General features: G+C 27.6%; 2 protein-coding genes across 6 annotated transcripts; both read right to left on the bottom strand.

Moving 5' to 3' along the window:
- Nucleotides 1-3,536: 3,536 nt before the first annotated feature.
- LOC145181753 (uncharacterized) lies at nucleotides 3,537-9,289 on the bottom strand. Its single transcript, XM_080056912.2, has 6 exons — nucleotides 6,605-9,289; nucleotides 5,369-5,518; nucleotides 5,017-5,291; nucleotides 4,801-4,929; nucleotides 4,601-4,725; nucleotides 3,537-4,488 (listed from the first exon to the last, which is right to left on the bottom strand). Exons 1-6 carry the CDS (start codon nucleotides 7,974-7,976, stop codon nucleotides 3,687-3,689), a joined length of 2,853 nt encoding a protein of 950 aa, XP_079913038.2. The 5' UTR covers nucleotides 7,977-9,289; the 3' UTR covers nucleotides 3,537-3,686.
- A 568-nt stretch (nucleotides 9,290-9,857) lies between these two features.
- LOC145181754 (TBC1 domain family member 13-like) lies at nucleotides 9,858-19,837 on the bottom strand. Of its 5 annotated transcripts, none has more exons than XM_090101118.1 (17): nucleotides 19,685-19,837; nucleotides 19,173-19,246; nucleotides 17,568-17,608; nucleotides 15,831-15,892; nucleotides 15,601-15,682; nucleotides 14,824-14,906; nucleotides 13,918-13,982; nucleotides 13,622-13,716; nucleotides 13,317-13,385; nucleotides 12,921-12,980; nucleotides 12,669-12,735; nucleotides 12,385-12,483; nucleotides 12,214-12,278; nucleotides 11,630-11,708; nucleotides 11,244-11,325; nucleotides 10,822-10,879; nucleotides 9,858-10,667 (listed from the first exon to the last, which is right to left on the bottom strand). In XM_090101118.1, the coding sequence occupies exons 1-17, from the start codon at nucleotides 19,702-19,704 to the stop codon at nucleotides 10,479-10,481; spliced, it is 1,290 nt and encodes a 429-aa protein (XP_089957244.1). In that variant the 5' UTR covers nucleotides 19,705-19,837; the 3' UTR covers nucleotides 9,858-10,478. The 5 variants fall into 5 exon arrangements, with proteins under 5 accessions (XP_089957244.1, XP_089957246.1, XP_089957247.1 ...); XM_090101120.1 differs by having other exon boundaries at nucleotides 19,173-19,251; nucleotides 19,685-19,827; XM_090101121.1 differs by lacking the exon at nucleotides 17,568-17,608 and having other exon boundaries at nucleotides 19,685-19,821.
- Between the last annotated feature and the right edge of the window lie 1,177 nt (nucleotides 19,838-21,014).

The following is a 21,014-nucleotide window of genomic DNA, read 5'->3' as shown; positions in this document are numbered from 1 at the left end:
ATCGAAAGAATCCTATCTTTTAGAGAAAAAGAGTAAAAGAATATAGTTTGAGGGAGCTAATCCTAAAAATGTTTTGAGGAAATGATATATAGATGCTGAAAAAAAAAGGGACCCAATTATGCGTTTTTAACATATTTTTATTTACAAGAGCCTCCACCACTGTTCTTGAAATTGCTCAAATTATGATAAATTATGGTGACTGAGATATATCATGATGACTGAGAGAAATTCGGCATATATAATATACTGTTATTTCCTTTCGAAAACACAATGGGATGTGTGTCACACAATTACTTGTTGTTCAAAAGACAACAGCACTTATGCCGCTAGGCTTTCGAAAAAAAGTGTATATTTTCACTTGTGAGAATTTTTATTTTAAAGATGAAATAAAGAAGCGACAGCAAAATTAAAAGCCACTTCAAAAAGATAGCAAAAACAATTTTTACTACTATTGGAAAAAAAGCTCCTGCGTTATTTATTGGTGGTGTAATTTTTTAGCATTAAACACTTCCTATTTAAAAGCATAAAAATTGCACAAACCAGATTCCAATTATCTGCATTGAATTCTTAGACCCGAAATTTATTTTGAAATGGCAAAATGTTTAATTCTATCAGTCTTGTCATGTCGTGACATTATTAGTCACCCTTATTAACTTGGTAAAGGAAGATATAAGTGTTGCGCATATCAACAGCAGGTCTTGTAAACCAATTAAAGAATCCGGTAGTTTTATCATTAAAGCTGGTGGTTATCCTTTTTTTTAATTTATTTTTATCATCTTTGTGACGTCACGGGTAACAAAAATGATTTACGCAAGCACTAGATTTTTTAAAAGAATTCCTTCGACGACGACTGAACGCCAGAAAATAATAGAAAAACAGTGAGGAAAATTTCGTTCAACGACCAAATCTTGAAAAAACAAGAATGAAAAATAGAAAATTTATTTCAAATAAAAAACTATGAGATTTAAACCTTGCAAACCTGCTTGTTGCTCGCTTAGGAAAACTGTTTAAAAATGGACTCTACGCCCCCCCCCCCCTTATTTCTCGGAGTAAACTTTGTAATTTAGATTAATGTAGATTAATCAGATGCACTTTAAAAACCCGGAGTGATGCAATATATGGAGAAAAAAACCATGCGGTTTTCAATATTACACGTTAGACTATAAATTCCAGCAACATGGAAAAAAAAAGGAGTGGAAAATTAATCAAAAATACTTCTAGAAATATATAAGCTCATTGCTTAAACAAATGAGCCCGTAATTCTAACTTATTTCATTTATCGACTGATCTTTAACATGCAAACTTAATCTAAGTAATAAATCTACAAATCATGAATAAACTACATAAGAAAACAAAAAGCAAACAAAAAAAAACGAAGCATGAGAAAAACTTATTCTTTTCCGCTTCGATTTTAAAAAGACGGTATGATGGCTTTAACGCTTACAATCCTACACTTTGTACGGTACGATATGAAACTGTTTCAATAAATGGGTGTAGGTGTCATAAAAATCAAAAGTAATATTTTAATGTTGAACAAAAGTTAAGCTGGAATTCTTCAAGCGCCCATATCATTCTCTTTTTTTAAAAAAAAATGCCTACAAGAGCTGAAAAATGTTTCAAATCAGTCATGCTGAAAAATCTTTCAAAAGTTACAAGAGCTGAGTCATGCTAAAAAAATCTTTCAAAAATTACAAGTGCTGAGTCATGCTGAAAAATCAAAAATCTGATTATGATGTAAAAATGGATTACAATTTTGAAGATTTTTCATTTTGAAGCAAAAAAAAGTTAGAAAGATAATAAAATAAATTGTTCATGAAATACAAGCTTCTAAAATTAGACTTGTAGATTTATAATCTAAATTTTAAAGGGCTTCCAATACCCAGAGAAACATTACAAGTTATGCGTGGCATAAAAAAGGCGTATTAATGTTGGTTTTAGAATTTTATTTCGTTTACGATTTATGGAGCAATAAATAGTTACAATAACTCTAACTTCATCATCTTTTTTTTACATTCAAATGTTTATAGAGTTGATAAATTGCTATATTGCATTTTAAACCAATTAAAAACATTTCTAGTTAACAGATATTTGCCAATTATCTATTTTACGAATTAGAGGAACAGACGCGTCGTAATAAGCAATTAAAAACGCTGTTCCAAATATCATTAATGCGAATGTTCTATTTTTAACTGATCCGAAGTATTAAATTGGGTTGTCATAATGATGAAAGATTTGACTAAAAACATTCGTTGGACTAAATTTTCCCACGAGGCCAAAAAAACGTTTAAATAAAAAAAACGTCGGTATCTTTATTGAAAATTAAAAAAGCAGAAAATTGTGCATTATCTAAACTCTATGAACGTTGTAATCTTCTTGCAATAAGGTTGTGTGGTCTTCTTTTTTTGAGACTAAATATTTACTTTAAAGTAGATGTTTGTGTATTAAAAATTACGTATTTCAACCGTGCTTACATCAACTGAAAAATATTCATACTAAAAAGCTCATTATTATTCTAGTTTTGTAATTATTCCTTTTGGTATAAAAAAATGTTTAAAAAAGAGAAAGCACGCGAATAATATATACAAACTCTTTAAAAATATTATAAACTTTATCCGCAAGCTTTAAAAAAATTTCGATATCTTTTTAACTAAATTTATGCTATTATGTTTTTAAACTTTTTATTTTCCGTATAGATGACATTTAAAGTTATAATCCGCTTATAATTTTTTGTAAAAAATTTAAATTGACGTTTTTTGGTCCAGTTTTGATGATTAACGGCGGTTTTTCTGACCTGTATGTCATCCAAGCGAGTTTCAATGTGTGTTTGCACAAAATGAGATTTTGGGGATTTGTCAGTACAATAACAGTATAAGAATACAAATTTATTAATTATGTAATGTAATTATATATTATATATTAAAATATGTAATATAAATATTTAATAAAGCAAAATAATGGTGGCATCAACGAACGATATCAAAAATAAAATCAAACTTAGTCAAAGTAATGATTGGTGGTTATTAATAAAGAAAAGTCGTTATAATAAAGATATTAATCCTAAATATAATATTGGCCTTATTTTAAACAGCAGCTCGTATTTCTGGTAATTCTATAGATTACATCTGGTAATTCTATAGATTACATATACATTGAAACGAATCAAATGTTAATAAAATTTCTTATCATTGGGTCTCAAAAGTATCACAACTTACACATAAAGCTTATGTTAAAGTTTTTAAGACTTTCATATTCTTTAGTATAACAGTACTATTCTCTTTGAATATATATACATAATTGCTGAAACAGCATTAAATATTATAACCTAATTTTAAATAAAAAATTAAAAGTTTTTACACCTCTTAAAGATCTGGTTAAAAACTAAAACGAGGCATTAAAAAAGATTTCTTTAAAACGGAAGAGAAGTACTCTCTCTTTTGATTCTCTCAAAACTCTAACTTTTTTAAAAGTTCGAAATAAAGTTTGAAATGTATTTTTATTGTAACCGCGCCGTACGATAAAACAGAAACAGAAAAGTATTTTGGTAAAAAGACCTCAATAGCAAAAAATCTTCGCAAATACACCATTTACTAAAGACTATTACAATTACTTAATATAGTCAAATTAATATAGAATAAGTCTCTCCCTCTTAAGATATTCATTTGACTATATAAATTTCGCAATCGGATTTAAAACCTTGTACAAGGCGGTTCTCTTAACAAAGAGAGTTTATAATTTTCTTCTTCGGTATTAAAGGGACTGTTAATTAAAAATCTTTGGATATAAGGTTGATTAGTAAGTTTATACTGAACAGCAGAAATCTGGAATTTCCAGAACTGTAGTTCACAATCATAAAATGGATCACGCACAAGTGGTTCTATAGGTCTTTTGTTGATTATATCATTAATGTTCATAAAGTGTTTTTTATTGCTACTCCCGTTATCTACACTATAACTTTTATGGAACTGATTAACATCAGGAGAAATGAAAATAAGATCATGTGAGACGCTTTTCCGCCTTTGTGTAGGGGTTAAATGTCTAAGGACACTGCGTTTAGAAAAAATATCCTCCATCAGCCGATGTTCATCATCATCAGGAGAACTTAGGCAGCTTTCTCTTGGGCTAATATCAAAGCCATCTGACGTATGACTAAGACGACATAAGACTACTCCGCTATCATCAGAGTCACTTCGTGAATGATTTTTATTTGATGATTTTTTCAAATCAGACATCACTTCACTAGATAAACGTAAGTCAGAATCCATTGATTCGTCTGTTGAATTAGCGCGTAAAGGATCCTGTGGAACACTTGCAATTTGGCTTTTATACTTCGTCTGTACTGACATATACGTGTGAGTATGAGCAACTGTAGTAAGAAAATTGCCAAGAAAAGGAATAAATGGGGGATTCTGAAGGGCTATTGAAAGTTCTTGTTGATAGAGACTGAAATTATTGTTTTCTGACATCAGTTCTGATAACTCACGAAATATTCTAAACATTTGTCAGTAAAATATCATCAATTACTTATGTATGAACACATGTGTAAGTGTGTGTGTGTATACAAATACATGTAAATCATTTTAGTATAGTTTACAATAACTACCTTCTATATTTTGATGGAACTTGCTTCCAGGTTGCCTTCAGTCTGAATATAGGAGTGCACTGCATCCCACTTAAAACTGCTTTTAACGAGTTGTAGTTTTTCATAAATCGACAACGACAAGACAACTATTATTACATATGAATGTAAGTATACACATGCAAGCCAAATGATGTTTTAAAGAAAAATTTAATTTTATTTACCTTAATAGCTTTGCGAATAACTTTCGCTCTTCTGTATGGAGTTTCTTCTGACAAAATACTTGTAGCTACCATCATAGCTATACGGTTAAAAAACTGAACCATTTTCATTGTGTTAGGGGCTAGAATGAACTAAAAAGAAAACCAATCAGTATATCAAAAAACCTTACAAAAAAACAATAGTTTAGCTAAAACTATTAAGAACTAAAAGCTTCACACCTTTTCTTGTGTCATCCAGCTGCAGTTAGAAAGCTCATCCCAAGGTATCCTTATAAGAAGCTCTTTATCGATTAAGGTTATCTCATCAGCTAGTTCTTGGGAGCCAAACTCGAACAACAAATTGTGGATATCACTCTCAGATGTAATAGATAGTGAATCACAACTGGTAAGACTGTAATTAGAATAGTCCAAAGTTTCATACCTATCAGGAGAAGGGAGGCCACATACAACTGGCAAAAGCAGCTTTCGAACAAACTTCCTTCCAGGAGAATAACCTACAATTTTACACGAAATATAAGTTTAGGAATAAAAGTGAAAAAAAAAAAAAAATTTAGGAGCTTCTAGTGCTCACCTTGCCTTTCAGTACAAGAAAGTGCTGTATCACTCATACGTCTCTCTAAGATATTTGTGTGTCTTTTTATAGCATGGCTGTTTTTAGAAATGCTGCAAGTGCTGCAAGATCTACGCTCAAGTGGATTTCCAAATTCAAAGCTTTCTTTATCTATATTGTTGCATAAAGTATTATTTTACATTGAAATAGTCATAAAAAATAAATATATCAACTTTTTGAAAAAAACCTAATGCAGCAATGATTTTGTCAAATATCACATGGCACTTTTATTCCAAATTCAACAAACAACTTTTTTCAAATGAAATATTTTTAGATAACAACAATTTTTATAAATAATAATTTAAATAAACACTTTTAAGTACCCATTAAGTATGTAAAATTGGTTTAAACAAATTTAAGGAAAATATCACCAAGTGACTAAACACAGCAAGATAATTTTGCTGAATATCAAATTAATAGTTTAAATTTAGCATAAGAAAATTTAAGTGTTCACAAAATCTGTTGATGTTGATGATGAACTAAGCAAAAATATAATTCAAAAAATTCCACTCCACTTTTCTCATATCTTTAAACAACACCTAATATTTATACTTTCAAGGGACTCTTGAAACAATTTATATAAACTGATTTTCTTTTTAAAACATAATTTAAAAAATACATTTTAAATTTTTTATTTGATTAAATAAATGAACTTAAAAACTTATTGATTAGATATCAAAGATGAAATAGATCTACACATTTTTAATACTGCTTATTTAATTAAGTTATGTGGTGTATTAAAAAAATTCATAAGCACAAATTGTAATAATTTCTAAGCTTCATTGCACCTCTTCCTATAATTAAAATTCTTAAAGACTATGCTATCAAATACCAAAAACATATTTCATGTAATCCTAAATAATAAAAAAATGAAAGAAATGTCAAAATTTTTTGTCTAAATAAAATCTGATTTTCAACAAAAGGTATAAGCATGTTGTTAAGCTTCTTAAAAAATACTCATCAATTCATTCATGCTGATTACTTCTACAACAACTTTAAAAAACATACTCTGATATAATAGAAGAGTTTTCAACAACAAGAAAATTGCTATTATAAGTTTTAGGTTTAAAAGTAATCATTTCATTGCTCAATACTTTTCAAATAGCTTGCTATTGTTAGCTAGGCAAGAAAAGTTTAGTGCATCAAAAAAATATTTATTGTAAACAAACATCTATTATTAAAAAAAAAAAAAATTACCTTCATCAACTCTGGCTAATGAGTACACTGAACTTGATTTGTCAGCAAGTGCCATATTATTACATTTTTCTGGGGAATTTGCTGCTTCATGTAAGTAAAAACTACTAACACTATCCTTGTTTTGAATTGATATAAAAGTGGGTAGACTCTCACAATGCTCAGGCATTTGCACAATGTCATGAGAAACTTTTATGGACAAGCTAGGATCATGGTGTTTCCTACGTATAAATTTCTTAAAAGTGTTTTTATTGGGCAAACGAAAAGCACTAAGCAAGTTTGGAATACTTGCTTTACGCTTTTTCTCATTCTTAAACTTCTCTTCAGGATCTTCAACAACTTTTGAAGATAATTTTTCACATTGTTTTTCAACAGTATCAGTAATGGGAGATATAAATGAATTCTGAATTTTTGAAGAATTAACTTTAGAGCCAGTAGTAAAATTTGGCGGATCAGCATCAACATTGTCCCTTACAGAATGTCCCAACTTTAAAGCATTTGATAATTGATTGTTTTTATCCCAAGCAAAATCACTAGTGACATCTAATAAGAAATCCTCATTAAGGTGAGATTGTGATGCTTTTATACGATAAGGAAAACTCTTAAAACTTCTATTACTTTCTAAAACACTTTCCAGTGATAATGTTTTGCTCAATCGATGGCGTGGATGTGAATCAAATGAAAGTTGACGCTTCAAAAACCGTTTTCTTCTTGCAATTCTTAAATCTTCAGCTAATTCTTCTTCATTAGCATTTCCCTTGCACCCATGAATGTTGAGGCTAGATGGTTGGGCTCTTAGCAAAAATATCTCCTGCTCTAATAATGCTTCAACATCATTTTTTGCATAAGAAATAGGTTTTTCTGAAAGATTATCTCTTAGAAAGTTTTGCAATTGCTTCTGCTTATCTGACTGATTCATATTTTTAGATTTCACAGTTGATGATGAATACAATGAAATAGGCCTGGTTTTTACTACCATATTAGCTTTACTACCATTAGGTCTTTGAGGATTGAAGCCATATTCAAATTCATTGTTTATATGTATATTATCTAATCCGACTGGTGGATTTGACAAACATCTTACATGCCTTAAAGAGTGTCTACCACTTGTACTTCGTCCTAATATTTGCTTTTCTTTTCCAACTAATTGGTTTTCAGCATTAGAATTGGTATATAAATCATAGCTAGTTTTAGTTAAATCCCACTGGTTACTAAATTTATTTGGAAACCACAAAAACCCTTGGCCTCCTTTGAGACTAATATGCTTTCGTCTTTCTTTTTCATCTTCTTCACTGTCAGACTCTTCACATGGTGTAGCAGGTTTCATATAAGAATGACATTTTTTTGTTTTCAGATTGCCAAATTTTTCAGCCATATTTATAATACTTTTTTTTACTAATTAGGCATACATTTCACTATAACAACAACAGCTTAAAATAGATAAAAACAAAACAAAACAAAACAAAACAAAAAAACAGCTCATCTTGAACATTAGATTTTGGTTATATAACTATTAGCTATATATTTAACATTTCAACAAAACTATAAACACAAGAACATAATTCATTTTTATAACTAACACTTATGTTATCTTGATTTAAGTTTATTAACATGCCTTTTGTTAATCAATAGGAATTAGAGAACACAAATACTATAAATATTTTCACAGCCACATATTATGTTTCTTTATTTCTATTTAAAAGGATTTATCAAAATACGCAAAGATGTATGTTAAAGATAATAGATTATTTTCTTAATAACTTGTATAAACAATTTACTTTAAAAGCCATTTTTACTTGAATAAAAAAAAGGTATCAAAAATAGATTTCATTAATAATCAAGACAAACAGTTTACATATATGACAATAAAAATACTCTAAATTAAAATAACTTATAAAAAAAATATTTGCATGTATAATGATGTACCTGCACACACATAATTATCTGCCAATACATCTTGTGCATTTCTCACAATGAAAGACAGTTTATATATACATTAATAATTATTTTCATTCTAAGTAGATTTAATGCTTAACACAAGAAATAAATGTCCACTAAAATACCTATAAAAGGTTTTTACATTTATAAATAGTTACCATTATAATTATAATAGTAAAAACCGCTACCGAACACCAGTTAGCTTTATTTTTAAGTATAAAGTATGTACAATACTTTTTTTTTTTTTATAGAATAAATTGTTTATATTTGTTACTTTTTTTTCATAACACCCTTAATCTCAAATATATAACTTTATTTGTTCATGTAAAAAAAAGGAGCCAGTTTTTAGCTGCCTAAATTACCCAGATTACAATGTTTTTGTTACAGATAACTTTTAACCAATGCAAACAAAACCAATTTGTTAAATCAATGGAAGTATTCTTGATAAAAAACGTCAGGCACCACCACTTGAAAAATAAAAGCTCATTTACAAGTAGCAGAATATTTTTTTAAAATTAGCTATCTGCACTTTCATTAATGATTTAAGTTTTCATACCACGTTAATTTTAGTTAAGACGGCGAAAGTTCGTACAGTTGCGAAATGTCGCAAACATTAAAAATGCCAATAGTTCGTAAAATAGTTCCTATTGGTTTCAATTTAATGAAGTTTTACTTTCCAAGTAACAGACTTCCTGGAGATTTGAACCGATAACATCTTTAACAGGCGTTCAATATATATAATGTATTTTTCAACATAACACATGAAATGTTTCTAGGCAACAAATACTCATTGCAGAATCGCTCTCCTTTCAGATGAAAATTTATCAACGCATATCTGTATACACTCTTACGTTATGAATATCGAAGATGATAGAACGCTCATTAAATTGTAAATTTATCAATGATGCAAAGTATCTTAGAAGAATGTAAGGTTTCCTGTACCAAAGTTTCAAAAAACTTTTAAGACTTAGAAGATGCCAGAGGCAATTGGAATTAGACACACTAACTTCCTTATGATCAAACGGTGTTTTGAGAACCTATCAAACACAATAGAATCTACCACCAAATCATTGCCGGCAGAGAAAACAGAAAATTTATTATACCATCAAACTAAAAGATATATTTATTTAAATGTAAAGTTATATATAGTTTTATAATTTTAGTTATTTGATTACTTATAATTTTATTAAACTTTACGATGCACCATGAATTACCGATGGCTTTTCAAATGTTGAAATTATCAAATCCGCTTGAGAAAATTCAAATTGTTAACCCAAAAGAAATACTTCAACAAAGGAAAATAATAACAGGCATAATATAAAAGTATATAAAATATATTATACACTGAGTTTATACATTATTTTCGTGTGATAAAATTTGAAGAGAAGTAAACATTTTATACATTTTTATTTAAAAAAGATCATCTCAACTGCACTTCGTCTAAAAACTACGAAGATTAAAGGGTTATAATACTTTTTCTATATTTATATTATTCACTCGCTGAATAGCTCGGATTGTGGTCATATTCGCGTAATAAAAAATTATCGTTTATAAAAAAATTCTTTTTCATAAGTAAAATCAATCGTTAATTGGTGGTTAAATCATCAGTTAAGGAACTATTATTTCCACTATATTATATTTATTCCACAAAAATATTTCGTGCGAGACGGTACGAAACTAATTTATGAATTATCGAGCATAAAAAATAGATCAAAAAGGTTTATGTATGAGATTTTTTTGGGTGATTTAATGCTCAAAACGTTTCATTTTTACGAATTTGCGAGAAAAAGTAACTTAGCTAATTATCAGTGTGTTCAAGTGTTAAGCTACATTGAATATCGTTCTCATAATATCATTGAATATTTATCTGAGAAACTGAGGAAAAGACAGTGGACAATCGCCAGATCTGGATGATTATTAGAATCTCTAAAAAAAAGCTCTAACTAGATTCGTTCCGAACAAGAGTGGTAAATTTCTTCTTCAACTTGGAACTTCTTAAAAATGTCGTTTTATTGTTGGGCGGAGGTGTAGCATCTGGTGGAGCGGCAGTACAAGGGGAAGAAACTACACGCAACTCCTCAGCTTTTCGAATTATTACTGACATATCGTACGTTTCGTGAGGAAAATTCTAAGCATAAGATAAATATTTAAGTTGTAATAGCTAAGCTGATGTAGAAACTTAAAAAATCGAAAATTCTGTCCGTATTTTCAATAATGCCAGTTTTAGTCGGCATATGCTGATATACTGCCGATTTAAAGAAAAAGTTATTTTATAATTTTACCTGAATTAACTTCATTGCTTTAGGAAAATCGCAATCAAGTATCTGTTCTCTTATTAGCCTAAATATCAATTAGCACTCGCACTGACAAGTAACGTTTCCTCGCAATACACATAAATAATATAAGACACGTGTACTAAAGTAAATGCACAATTTATGAAAAGTCAATAAGTATAATATAAAAGATACGATAAGAATATATATTAACCGTTAATGCATTCTTGGCGCCCCTCATGCGCTCGGGGTAATTTAGTCATTAACTTCGCTATTTTATTTTAAAATTAATTTATTTTTAATTTGTAATAACTTGTAATAATTTGTCATTTTTACTACTAGCATCTGAGAGGCTACAAGGATACGATGACTGACAAAACTCATAAGATGACTTAAGAGCTAAATAACAATACATCGTTAAATACACTTACACAAGCATCGCGATACACACGTAGAGTAAAAATTCAAATCGCTTGGTATCAGCAAAAAGAGAATCCCATAACCTGATAACATCTGCACAATAATTATATTGAATTAATTCACATAATTAGTCTTTTTTACTCACCTAATGACGTATTCACCCCACGTAAAAATGATAAATTTATATCAGTTGGACGCTCATGAATTTTTCATAAAATCATAAAAATCGTTAAACCTAATTAACGTTCGCATAGCGAGTTTTAAATGGTTTAACAACATAAACAAAAAAAAAACAAACTGGGAATATTTATAAAAGCAATTTCAAAGGAGAAAAAAAAAATTTATTGAAATAAAAAAACGAAGATGTGGGTTTTTTTTAACTTAGTTATAAAATTACCAGGAAGATTGAACTCTTGAGAAAGTAACAGCGTAATCCATCGAAATGCAAAGAACTGTGGTTTCATTTGCTTTGCTTCCTGAAAACACGTGCAATAAATAAAAATAATATAAATGAAATGTAACAAATTTAATAGGTTTGAGTGCTTTTGCTAGTGAGTTTTTATAGCGCATACTATAATATATTATCTAAAAAAACTTTATTGCAATATTTGCGAATGTAAAATTTTTATTGCGACTGTAATTTTAGACTGTTTTGGAATTTTAGACTGTTTTGGAATTTTAGACTGTTTTGGAATTTTAGACTGTTTTGGATAGCTTTTCTGAAGTACGAAGGTTCTCAAGTATCTCTTAAAACATTTTATTCGTTTTGCGTTTCTACATAAGTTAATTATCCAATTTACACAGGGTGTAATCTAAAAACACGAATTCTTTTAAAATATTTCCACATGTAGTCCGCAAGTATTAACTATTTTAACCGATATTAGTATTAAAATGTTTTTGAATTTTGACTTCGGTTTATTTTGAAACTTTTATTATATTTTTATTTTTTTTGGTTGCATTTTAACATAAAAAAATACTCACTAAATCTTTCCATAGTTCGGGATCTTTTGTCTGCAGTAAACAAAACAATTTCTTCATGTGTTGGCCTAAAAACCAAATAAATCTTAATCGTTTTATCATTTCTTTTATAACTCCAGGTATTGGTAAAACGAATAATTCTTATTTTTATGGAAAATAACGAGAAATTTAAACCTATGCCAAGCGGAGAATCGTCTAATGTTTTAATGAAATGATCACGAATTTCTCCCATCAAATTTGTAAAACAAAAGAAGCAGTCTGCTTCAGCATGCTCTAAAACCAGTAAAGAAATTCGAACAGTATGATAATAATAACTTAACTCTGCAGAAAACATTTTGGCTTAAAAAAAAAAAAAAAAAAAAAAAAAAAAAATTAACTTTGATTAATTAGTTTACAATTTATATCATCTACATTAAAGGAATTTTAAAAAATTTTAAAAAATACCAAAAAAAACTAACCTTGCCAGTTCATATCAGGATCAGAGGCAAACGTATAATAGAGCGGACCAATGATCTCATTCATACCCTAAATAAAAATAAAGAAAAGTACACTTATACCAAAGGTTTCATAAAAAGATATCAAAGGTGTAATAAAAGAATTCAGAACTTCATTAATCAAAAGTCAATGAAATCCAGTTAATCATGGGTACTATGGAGAATTTCATATATAAAAAGTAAATAGTAGTCTTCTCCAATTTGTTATTAACATACCTGAACATATGATAACCCTGGGTTAAGCTTAGCATAGATAAACAAGATGCGTTCAACAACCTAAGATTGTAAACTTTCATTAACAAGCTTTTTAAATCAAAATCATAAGCTACAATTCAAAATTTAAACATGGTTTAGACAAAGGCCAGAAAAATAGTGAAATGATGGTTTGCAGGATTTAAGTTACGGAGTATTAATGGTGCAAGAATTCAAAAAATTTTCTAGTTCACTATTTTGCATGACTAAATAGTACGATGTATAAAACCACACTAAAGTTAATTTTCTTTCTTTTTTTTTTTTTTTTGAAAAAACCTCAAAAAAAACTTATATAAACTGAAAAATATATACAATTGCAGTGACAATTTGAGTTTATCATGCAAAGAAATATATATACACCTGCCAATGTGCTTCTTTCCCATCTTCTAATGTTGTATACTCTTCTTCCCGATACTTTTTTATAATTGCCTATCATAAGATGCATAGAGTAAATTTTATGGAACATAATTCATGAAAACCTTTTTATTTACTCAAATGTATGTTCTTATATACAAACATGCATTTCTTATATATTTACACATATGCAATTATATACTAACACATGTTTACATGTATTTACACATAAGTATTTATTGTAATTATAGAAAAACAATATTTTTTAAAGCTACATATAAGTTTGATATAAAAATTTGATAAAAACTTACATTTCTAAGACCACCTTTTGTAATACCAATGACTGAAGTTTCTAACATAGCTTGATCAACTCTCCTTGTCAATGTGTCAAAAGGACCAATTTCACCTAAGAGGTTATTCAAACAAAAAAGCATACCAGTGCTAATAACTCAAATTGAGCCATAAATATAATCAATAAATCAAAAAACTATTTTTAAAAATATATGGTTTAAGTAAAAAATATTGCCACATTAATCCTTTTATAAAGCTCAAAAAATAAATTACTCATAAACCTGAAAACATTTTCAGAATTTTAAATACCACTGACCCATTAGTTTGTGTATCGAGTAAGAGGTTTCACGTTGAAAAAAGGATATGTCAGGACATAATCGTCTGAAAAAAAAATCAACTTATACCACAATTTACACCAAGTTTTACATCTGATATATTACATGGTATGTTCATCAAATTTTTAAAAAACAAAATTAAAAGCATTTAAAATATAAAAAACGAAAAAAATTATCTTTGTTTTATTGTTTCATAATTTAAAAAAAAAGATTCTATGTGGTAAAAGTAGAAAAATGCAAAATAAGATAATAATAGTTTAACTTGTTAAATAACTTATTTAACCAAGTAGTAATTGTTACAAAGTAAAGTTTTATGGAGAATTATTATAAGTTAAAAAGGTTTAACAAACAAATATTTTATCAGCAATCACCATGAGTTGGTAGTTGATGAAACAATATAAATTAAAATTAAACTGCAAATCTCATAGCTTAAAATTTATTGGAGCCTTACATATTGAATCAGAAACATGAAAAATTCTCTCAGATAAAGAAGCGCCAGAAATCTGCTCTTCTGGTGCTTCTTTATCTGAGAAAAAGAGCTTGGAGTAAAAGAAAGAGCAAATGGCATCTTTGAGTTTTATGCTTGGAAGCATCTTTTACTTTTTTGATTATTATCCTTCATGTCAACCTTTATTACAATTATAATATGATTTATATGTAGATAAGCTGTTTAAAGAAACAACATGTCATCATAAATTTTGATTTGATGAGAACTGACTTGATCAAATAAGAATTTCTTAAAATATTTTTAAGCTGAACAGAAGTTTCAAGAAATTTGGTCTTGTAAATTAAATGTTAAATAACAAACTTTAGTAAACTTAATCTTTGAAAACTTCTTTTAAAAAAATTAAATAGAAATTAGAAACTTTTTATTTAATATGGCATACCTCACATCTTTATCAATTTGCATCAAGATTTCATTATCCTTAAAATATGTTTTCCATTGACTGCCTTGGCTCATGTTAAGGGGCTTAAAAAAAATTATTTTTTAAAAAAAGGACTAAATTCAAAAATTTAAAAAAAAAATGGTTGGCTAAAAATTTTCCTGAATTTTCAAGACTTTTGAAAACTTTAGCCTAGAACATTTTTAAAACTTCTGGCTTTATAGAACTTGTTACATATTTTCATTGTAGAAGTGACACAATTAAATACACACCTGCTTACTATATGGTTTTAATGCCTTAAAGGCTATTTACATGGTGCACTTTAATCAATAATGTTTTCTTTTTGGAGAAGTCATTATTGTTAAAAGTACACTATATAAATAGTCTTTAAGGTTCAGCTTAGGTAAATATGACTTAGATATCAGTCTTAAAATGATCAGAGATTATGTTCATCTAAGTAATGAAATAGATATGAAATACTAGAATCCTTACCCCTACAAGTTGAGTCACATACTCAATTTTAACCTAAACCACCAAAAATGGCAAACAAAAAAATTACTTGGAAGGCTATTGATAAGAATGGTGATTTAAAAAAAACAATCAATCAAAAGGAATGATTTTTTTTTTTCTGTATTTAAAAATTGAATTTCTTTAGCATCAAAAAATTCTGGAAACATTTTTGCCAACCTAATACTAAAATATTTAATTTAAAAATGAATTAAAAAGAAAAACTAAAATTAAATTAAAAAATATCTTTAAACATCTTAAACTAGAATTTACATGGTCAGACATAACGCTGCTCTTTTGACTTGAATGATTAGGATGTGCAACTATTTCTTTCACATAGTTTTTGTAAATTGATCTAGCATTCAAAAAAGATAATAGCATGTAACACAAAAGTAGAGAAAAACAAAAAACCAATAAAAAAGTAGAGAATATAACAAAAAAAAAACCAAAAGACAATAACAAAGATATAATTAGCAGAACTAGAAATTTTAGACATAAATAACCTGTGCTTTGACAATTCTGATTCTCTGTCATTTTTTTGAAGTGGTAAATAATCTAATAATATCTAACAACAAAAAAATTTAAAGCATGTAAAAAACTATAGGATAAATTTATGTCATTTATTAAACTATAAGATTAATTTTTTGAAAAATCAATTTGATGAATTGATGTTGAATGAGTTTTCAAAATTCCATGAAAGTTTGTGAATTGACTTACAAAAAAAAGGTAATTACTAATAGACAACTGGAAATGATAGAATTTGTAAAACATGATAATAACACCAAGAAACCTTGTGTACTGTTCACTTAGCACTATCAAGTGAGTAAGAGAATAGAGCAATTTAGTTCAAACATTGATTTAAATGATTCAATTTATATCATTTAAAGTAGGTGAATAAAAGCTTTGAAAGTGAAAACTTGATGGAATTTAAAAAATAGTAAAAAAATAACGATAATACTGATAAATACACAGAATTGTATTCAACACAATATTCATAGAAAAATACAATTTTTATTTCAATGCTCACAAAACTATTACTTTCTAATTTCATACTTCACCATAAACATGTAAACAATAGTACAATATTGTTTCAAACTTTGCTAAACTATGGATTAGGGTAAAACTTTATCTGATCTATTATGACCCTTTATTTAGCCAGATCTATTAGACAAGAAAGTTGTAAGCATCTTTAGACTACACCATAACTTTAATGGTGTTTTCAGGTCGCATTTATCAATTTGTAATTTAACCATAATGTAATATAAACTAATGTCTTGAACTTTGCCAATACAAAATTGAATATGCAAGTATTTGCTTTTTATATGGCTGCTTCAAACTTTCTTGCACTGTTAAGCCTTTGAGAGTAACCCTATTCCATTTCAAGAGATATGGTAAAAAAAACTGCTATTTAAACATAAAATAAAACTCATTCTTTGATTGAAATAAATCGATATATTCGTTTGAACTATATAGAAAAATAATAATAAAAAGATGCTAAATCATTATGTAAAATAGTGAATACAAAACAATATAATAGATAGAACTATTTATTTTGTTTTAATTGATTTAGGTATGGTGATTAGGAATGAGTAAAAACCTCATGAGTGATCAACAGACAGCTATTTTTATACGATCCATAACTTCTATAGAACAAAAAGATTTTAAACATTTCATGATTAGTTAATGCATTTAGTAAGCTGATATTCTAATGATACCATTTGCATTCTTTGATGAGGTGTTTCTATAAAAAGGAAGTGTTAAGTCTCTAAATAAAACTGGTATCAATGATCCACTCAAGAAATTATCTTTAGGCTGAAGGATAAAGATTATAAATCAGACAAAACCACTACTAAATCAATAAGAGTTATAAATGACATTGTATAATGTAGTATGGCTTAATAGATGAATAAAACACAAAGATGCACACAAATAACGTGTAACAGAAGCAGTGCATACTGTTGGTTATCAAGGAGTATTATTACTTCTACCTGAACAAAAACAAAGAGACTTTGTACTTATTTACATAACTTTAAGCAGTATTGTTTTTATACCCAAATCTAAAAGTTCCTCAAAAGATTTTTTTTTGAGCTCTATTTTATAGTATGAAAAACAAATTAAATATTTAGAGAAAAGCATTAACAACAATGCTAAATTAGAAATAAAGAAAACGTTAACAGTTCGTTAAAATTAATTATAACGATGATTCTTATTCTTAATAGATACTTTAAAGAATGACATACCTTCCAAGATAAAGATCTCAAAGAGGGATGGTCTGGAATTCCTATGAAAAATATTTTAAGTTTTAACTAAAAAGGATTTTTTTTTATATAGATAAAAAAAAAAAAAGCTAAAATAAGGGACTACTCAAGAGAACGAAATACTCCAGTAAATGTAAATAGTTTAGCCAGGAATGGATACAGAATGCACTTCTCTCCTTCTTGATTTTAGGCTATCAGGGGACATGTCATGCTGCTACCAATAACAAGCCTCATACTTTAGTTTTGAAATTATAGATCAATAAGTATGCCTTAACAGAAATTAATCAAGTATACTTATATGAAAATTAGTAGGCTATTTTATTTTTCAAAATAGCTATATTAATTTTGATGAATATTTTTTTTAAATTTGTAATTATAAAAGTTAAAGATTGCATAATGTAAAAAAACATCTTTTCTTACTAAATCGGAAGTTTCTGAAGAAACCTATCATTACTTTATGAGAGCAAATTTTGATGTTTAAAAATTCTAATAGTTTGGAAATTGCTAAAAAAGAAATTGAGGAAATATAGAGAATAGAGGTAAATAAAATAACCTTATTTGTTATTGTAGATAATGATCAATCATTTTTTATAATTCATATAAGTTATTATTAATATGAATTATGAAAAAACTAAATGATTTTCTTTACAACTGGTTATGTGAAGATTGTTGTAACAGTTGTAAATTCAACCTTGTTATTGATGGCTATTTGAAGGTGTGGCAATTTAAAGGTTGAGACTACAGAGAGAAAATGAGCACTTGATTTGGATTTATTCCTAACAGTACAAAATTAGATATGTTTAAACCCTACTTTCATACTCTATTGCTGTTTACTGAGGTGTTCAAAGAGTGATGAGCAGAGAGGCTATTGAAAAGTATTTTAAGTTAATTGATTTCTCATCTGAATTATGATTACAAAACTTAACACAACATAACTATAAAATTTTGAAAGCCCTGATCATGGTCCATGTTTGATATTCAAATGTGTGTGTGTGTGTGTGTGTGTGTATCTATATATATATATATATATATATATATATATATATATATATATATATATATATATATATATATATATATATATATATATATATATATATATATATATATATAAAAACTACAGGGACTGCTCCAGAACCTGAGCTTCTTGTAACACTAATTGAAGTGGATTTTCAAGTAAAACAACTGATTCAAACATATCCAGCCAAGCTAATCCAAGCACTTCAAAGACAAAAGTCCCTAAGAAGTCATAAAGCAACTTTCATTAAATGTCTGACTTAATTGTTCAAAACAAATTCCATAAATTATCCCTAAAGTTTCTATAGATTGGTATTATGAAATTGGGATACAAAATAACAATGAGTAGTTCTGATAAGGTATCTGGTATTATATTCAACAGCAATAAATAGTTTAGATTACTGTTAGTTTTTTGTCAATAATAAAATATTGTAAATACAACTTTTTTTTGAGAAGAGAATTGACTTAAAGCAAAATTTGAGTAAAATATCTTCATGTAGTATATAAAATAACAGAAACAAGTATTAGAATTACTAAAAATATCTAAAATAAAGAAAAAAGAAGTCTAACCTTCAAAACAGAGTGCTTTAAACTTTAACAAATCAGCTTTAGGATCAGCAAGTATTTGGTTGAACTGATTAACTCTAAACTTATTGCAATTTATTATTTGGAAATTAAGTATTAAACAAATATTTTATGCAAATAGTGAAATTAAAAATCACAATTTAAAACTAAACTTCTTTAATAAAACATTCCCTGAATTCTGCTTTAGTAGTTTAGACAGGTAATCATCAATATTGCATAGTATATTGCATTAGATTACATTAATGACATTAGAGCAAAAGGCTTAAGCATTAAAATGTTACAGGTAACAGCAGTGTGCTTTACATATATAAATAATTTTTTTTTGATGTTGTTGCTATTTTTCAGACTCTAAAAGTTACCAATAAATTATAAAGTAAGATTCCTGATTACCGATTTGAAAAAGTAAAGAAAGTGTTAAAAGTTATCTAAAAGATACCTTTAACTATTTGAAAAGTTGTGCGAACTAATATTACTAAAACAATCATATAAGTAATTACCTGTGTTTATAAGATGACATGGTATTTTTTTTATTAGCCGGCTAATAATTTTGATATAAATTTTTACAAAAACAAACAAAAGTGGAACTACAGTTAACAGCGACCACCATAGCGGTGGTTAAGTTAATAGATCATTTGTTTATTTTTATCCTAACGAGTATATGGTTTCGTTAGGTCTGAAACACAACTTTTCGTGTTATGTTTTTTTTTATTTTTCATCCAAATAATGATAATAATGACGTCGTTATCAAGAAAACCCTGCTATCGTTGCTTTTATCAAGAAGAGATTTTTTTAAAAATGACTTAAATATATAACAAAAAATTATTGGCACCAAATCTTTAATTTGTTTCATAATCGATAATAGTTGCAAAAGAAAATAAGCATTTATTATCAAAAAAGTACATATAATTAAACAAGAAATTAAAAATATTACTCCTGAATATTATTTTGAGTGTTCAGGGGCTTTAATGTAGGTAAATATTTTTTGGTTAAAACTTAAAAAATATAGTTATAATTTGTTAAATTAGGTTCAACTAAAAAAAATTGATAAATGAGTCAAAACAAATGAAAGATGATAATGAAACATTGAGGCTTCACGGTTTTTCGCTCCAACACAACTTACAGGTGTAAAAGCCAATAACTAACGTTTTAAATTTCACTTTTTACTATTATTATGGGACAAATGGATTATTTTCCTAATAATATGATATTAGGGAAATAATCCATTTGTCCCATATACTTTTTTTAAAATATTAATTTTTACAAAGTTAGCACTTCTGATTGTTAATTTATGATAACATCTACAACACTTAGCAGATAAGGTAAGGCTCTATTTATATGTGCTTCAACAGTCCTTAGACGTTCCTGTTTTAAAAATTTTGAAAAAAAAAAAGAAAAACATTTTTGAAAGGGAATATTGCTTGCGGCATTCAGCATTTTAGCATTTATCATTTGTACAGAACCCTGAGTTCTATCGTGCGTTAGGATGGAAGCCTAAAGATAAATTATAGTCTTAAGAGATTAACAACACCTTAACCTACATTGACATTTAACAGGCAGAATAAAAAAAAGAAAGAATGAGTATAAACAAAATGAACAATATACAGATTGTAGTGCCATCAAAAGTAACTCTTTTGAAAAAAATTTAATAAATTTAATAGTTTTGAAAAATGCTCTGAAGATATGAAAGAAGATATGAAACAAAGAGCCGTGTGAAAAAAAAAAAGAATTAAAGAATCCTACAAACAAATTAAAAAAATCTCAAGATTAAGTTGACGATGAAATACTTTAAGAAAAAATGTCCTATTTTTACCCAAATAATGACTCATA

Source organism: Hydra viridissima, unplaced genomic scaffold, assembly GCF_058129835.1.
Source record: "Hydra viridissima isolate aposymbiotic clone 2 unplaced genomic scaffold, HvirCarnegie_v1 scaffold_10, whole genome shotgun sequence".
Lineage (NCBI taxonomy): Eukaryota > Metazoa > Cnidaria > Hydrozoa > Anthoathecata > Hydridae > Hydra > Hydra viridissima.
Note: the sequence above shows the minus strand (reverse complement) of the source record. Positions and strands in the feature narration are given on the sequence as shown.

What these genes read in the sequence shown, in the direction of transcription:
- LOC145181753 (XM_080056912.2), bottom strand. Translation starts at nt 7,976, where the DNA reads ATGGCTGAAAAATTTGGCAATCTGAAAACAAAAAAATGTCATTCTTAT. An exon ending in ATTAGCCAGAGTTGATGAAG is followed by an intron (nt 5,519 to 6,604) that starts GTAATTTTTTTT and finishes GCAACAATATAG; the next exon opens with ATAAAGAAAGCTTTGAATTT. An exon ending in TTATTCGCAAAGCTATTAAG is followed by an intron (nt 4,726 to 4,800) that starts GTAAATAAAATT and finishes ATGTAATAATAG; the next exon opens with TTGTCTTGTCGTTGTCGATT.
- LOC145181754 (XM_090101118.1), bottom strand. Translation starts at nt 19,704, where the DNA reads ATGTCATCTTATAAACACAG. An exon ending in ATGTCATCTTATAAACACAG is followed by an intron (nt 19,247 to 19,684) that starts GTAATTACTTAT and finishes CAATAAGTTTAG; the next exon opens with AGTTAATCAGTTCAACCAAA. An exon ending in GTGTGTATCGCGATGCTTGT is followed by an intron (nt 10,880 to 11,243) that starts GTAAGTGTATTT and finishes ATTGATATTTAG; the next exon opens with GCTAATAAGAGAACAGATAC.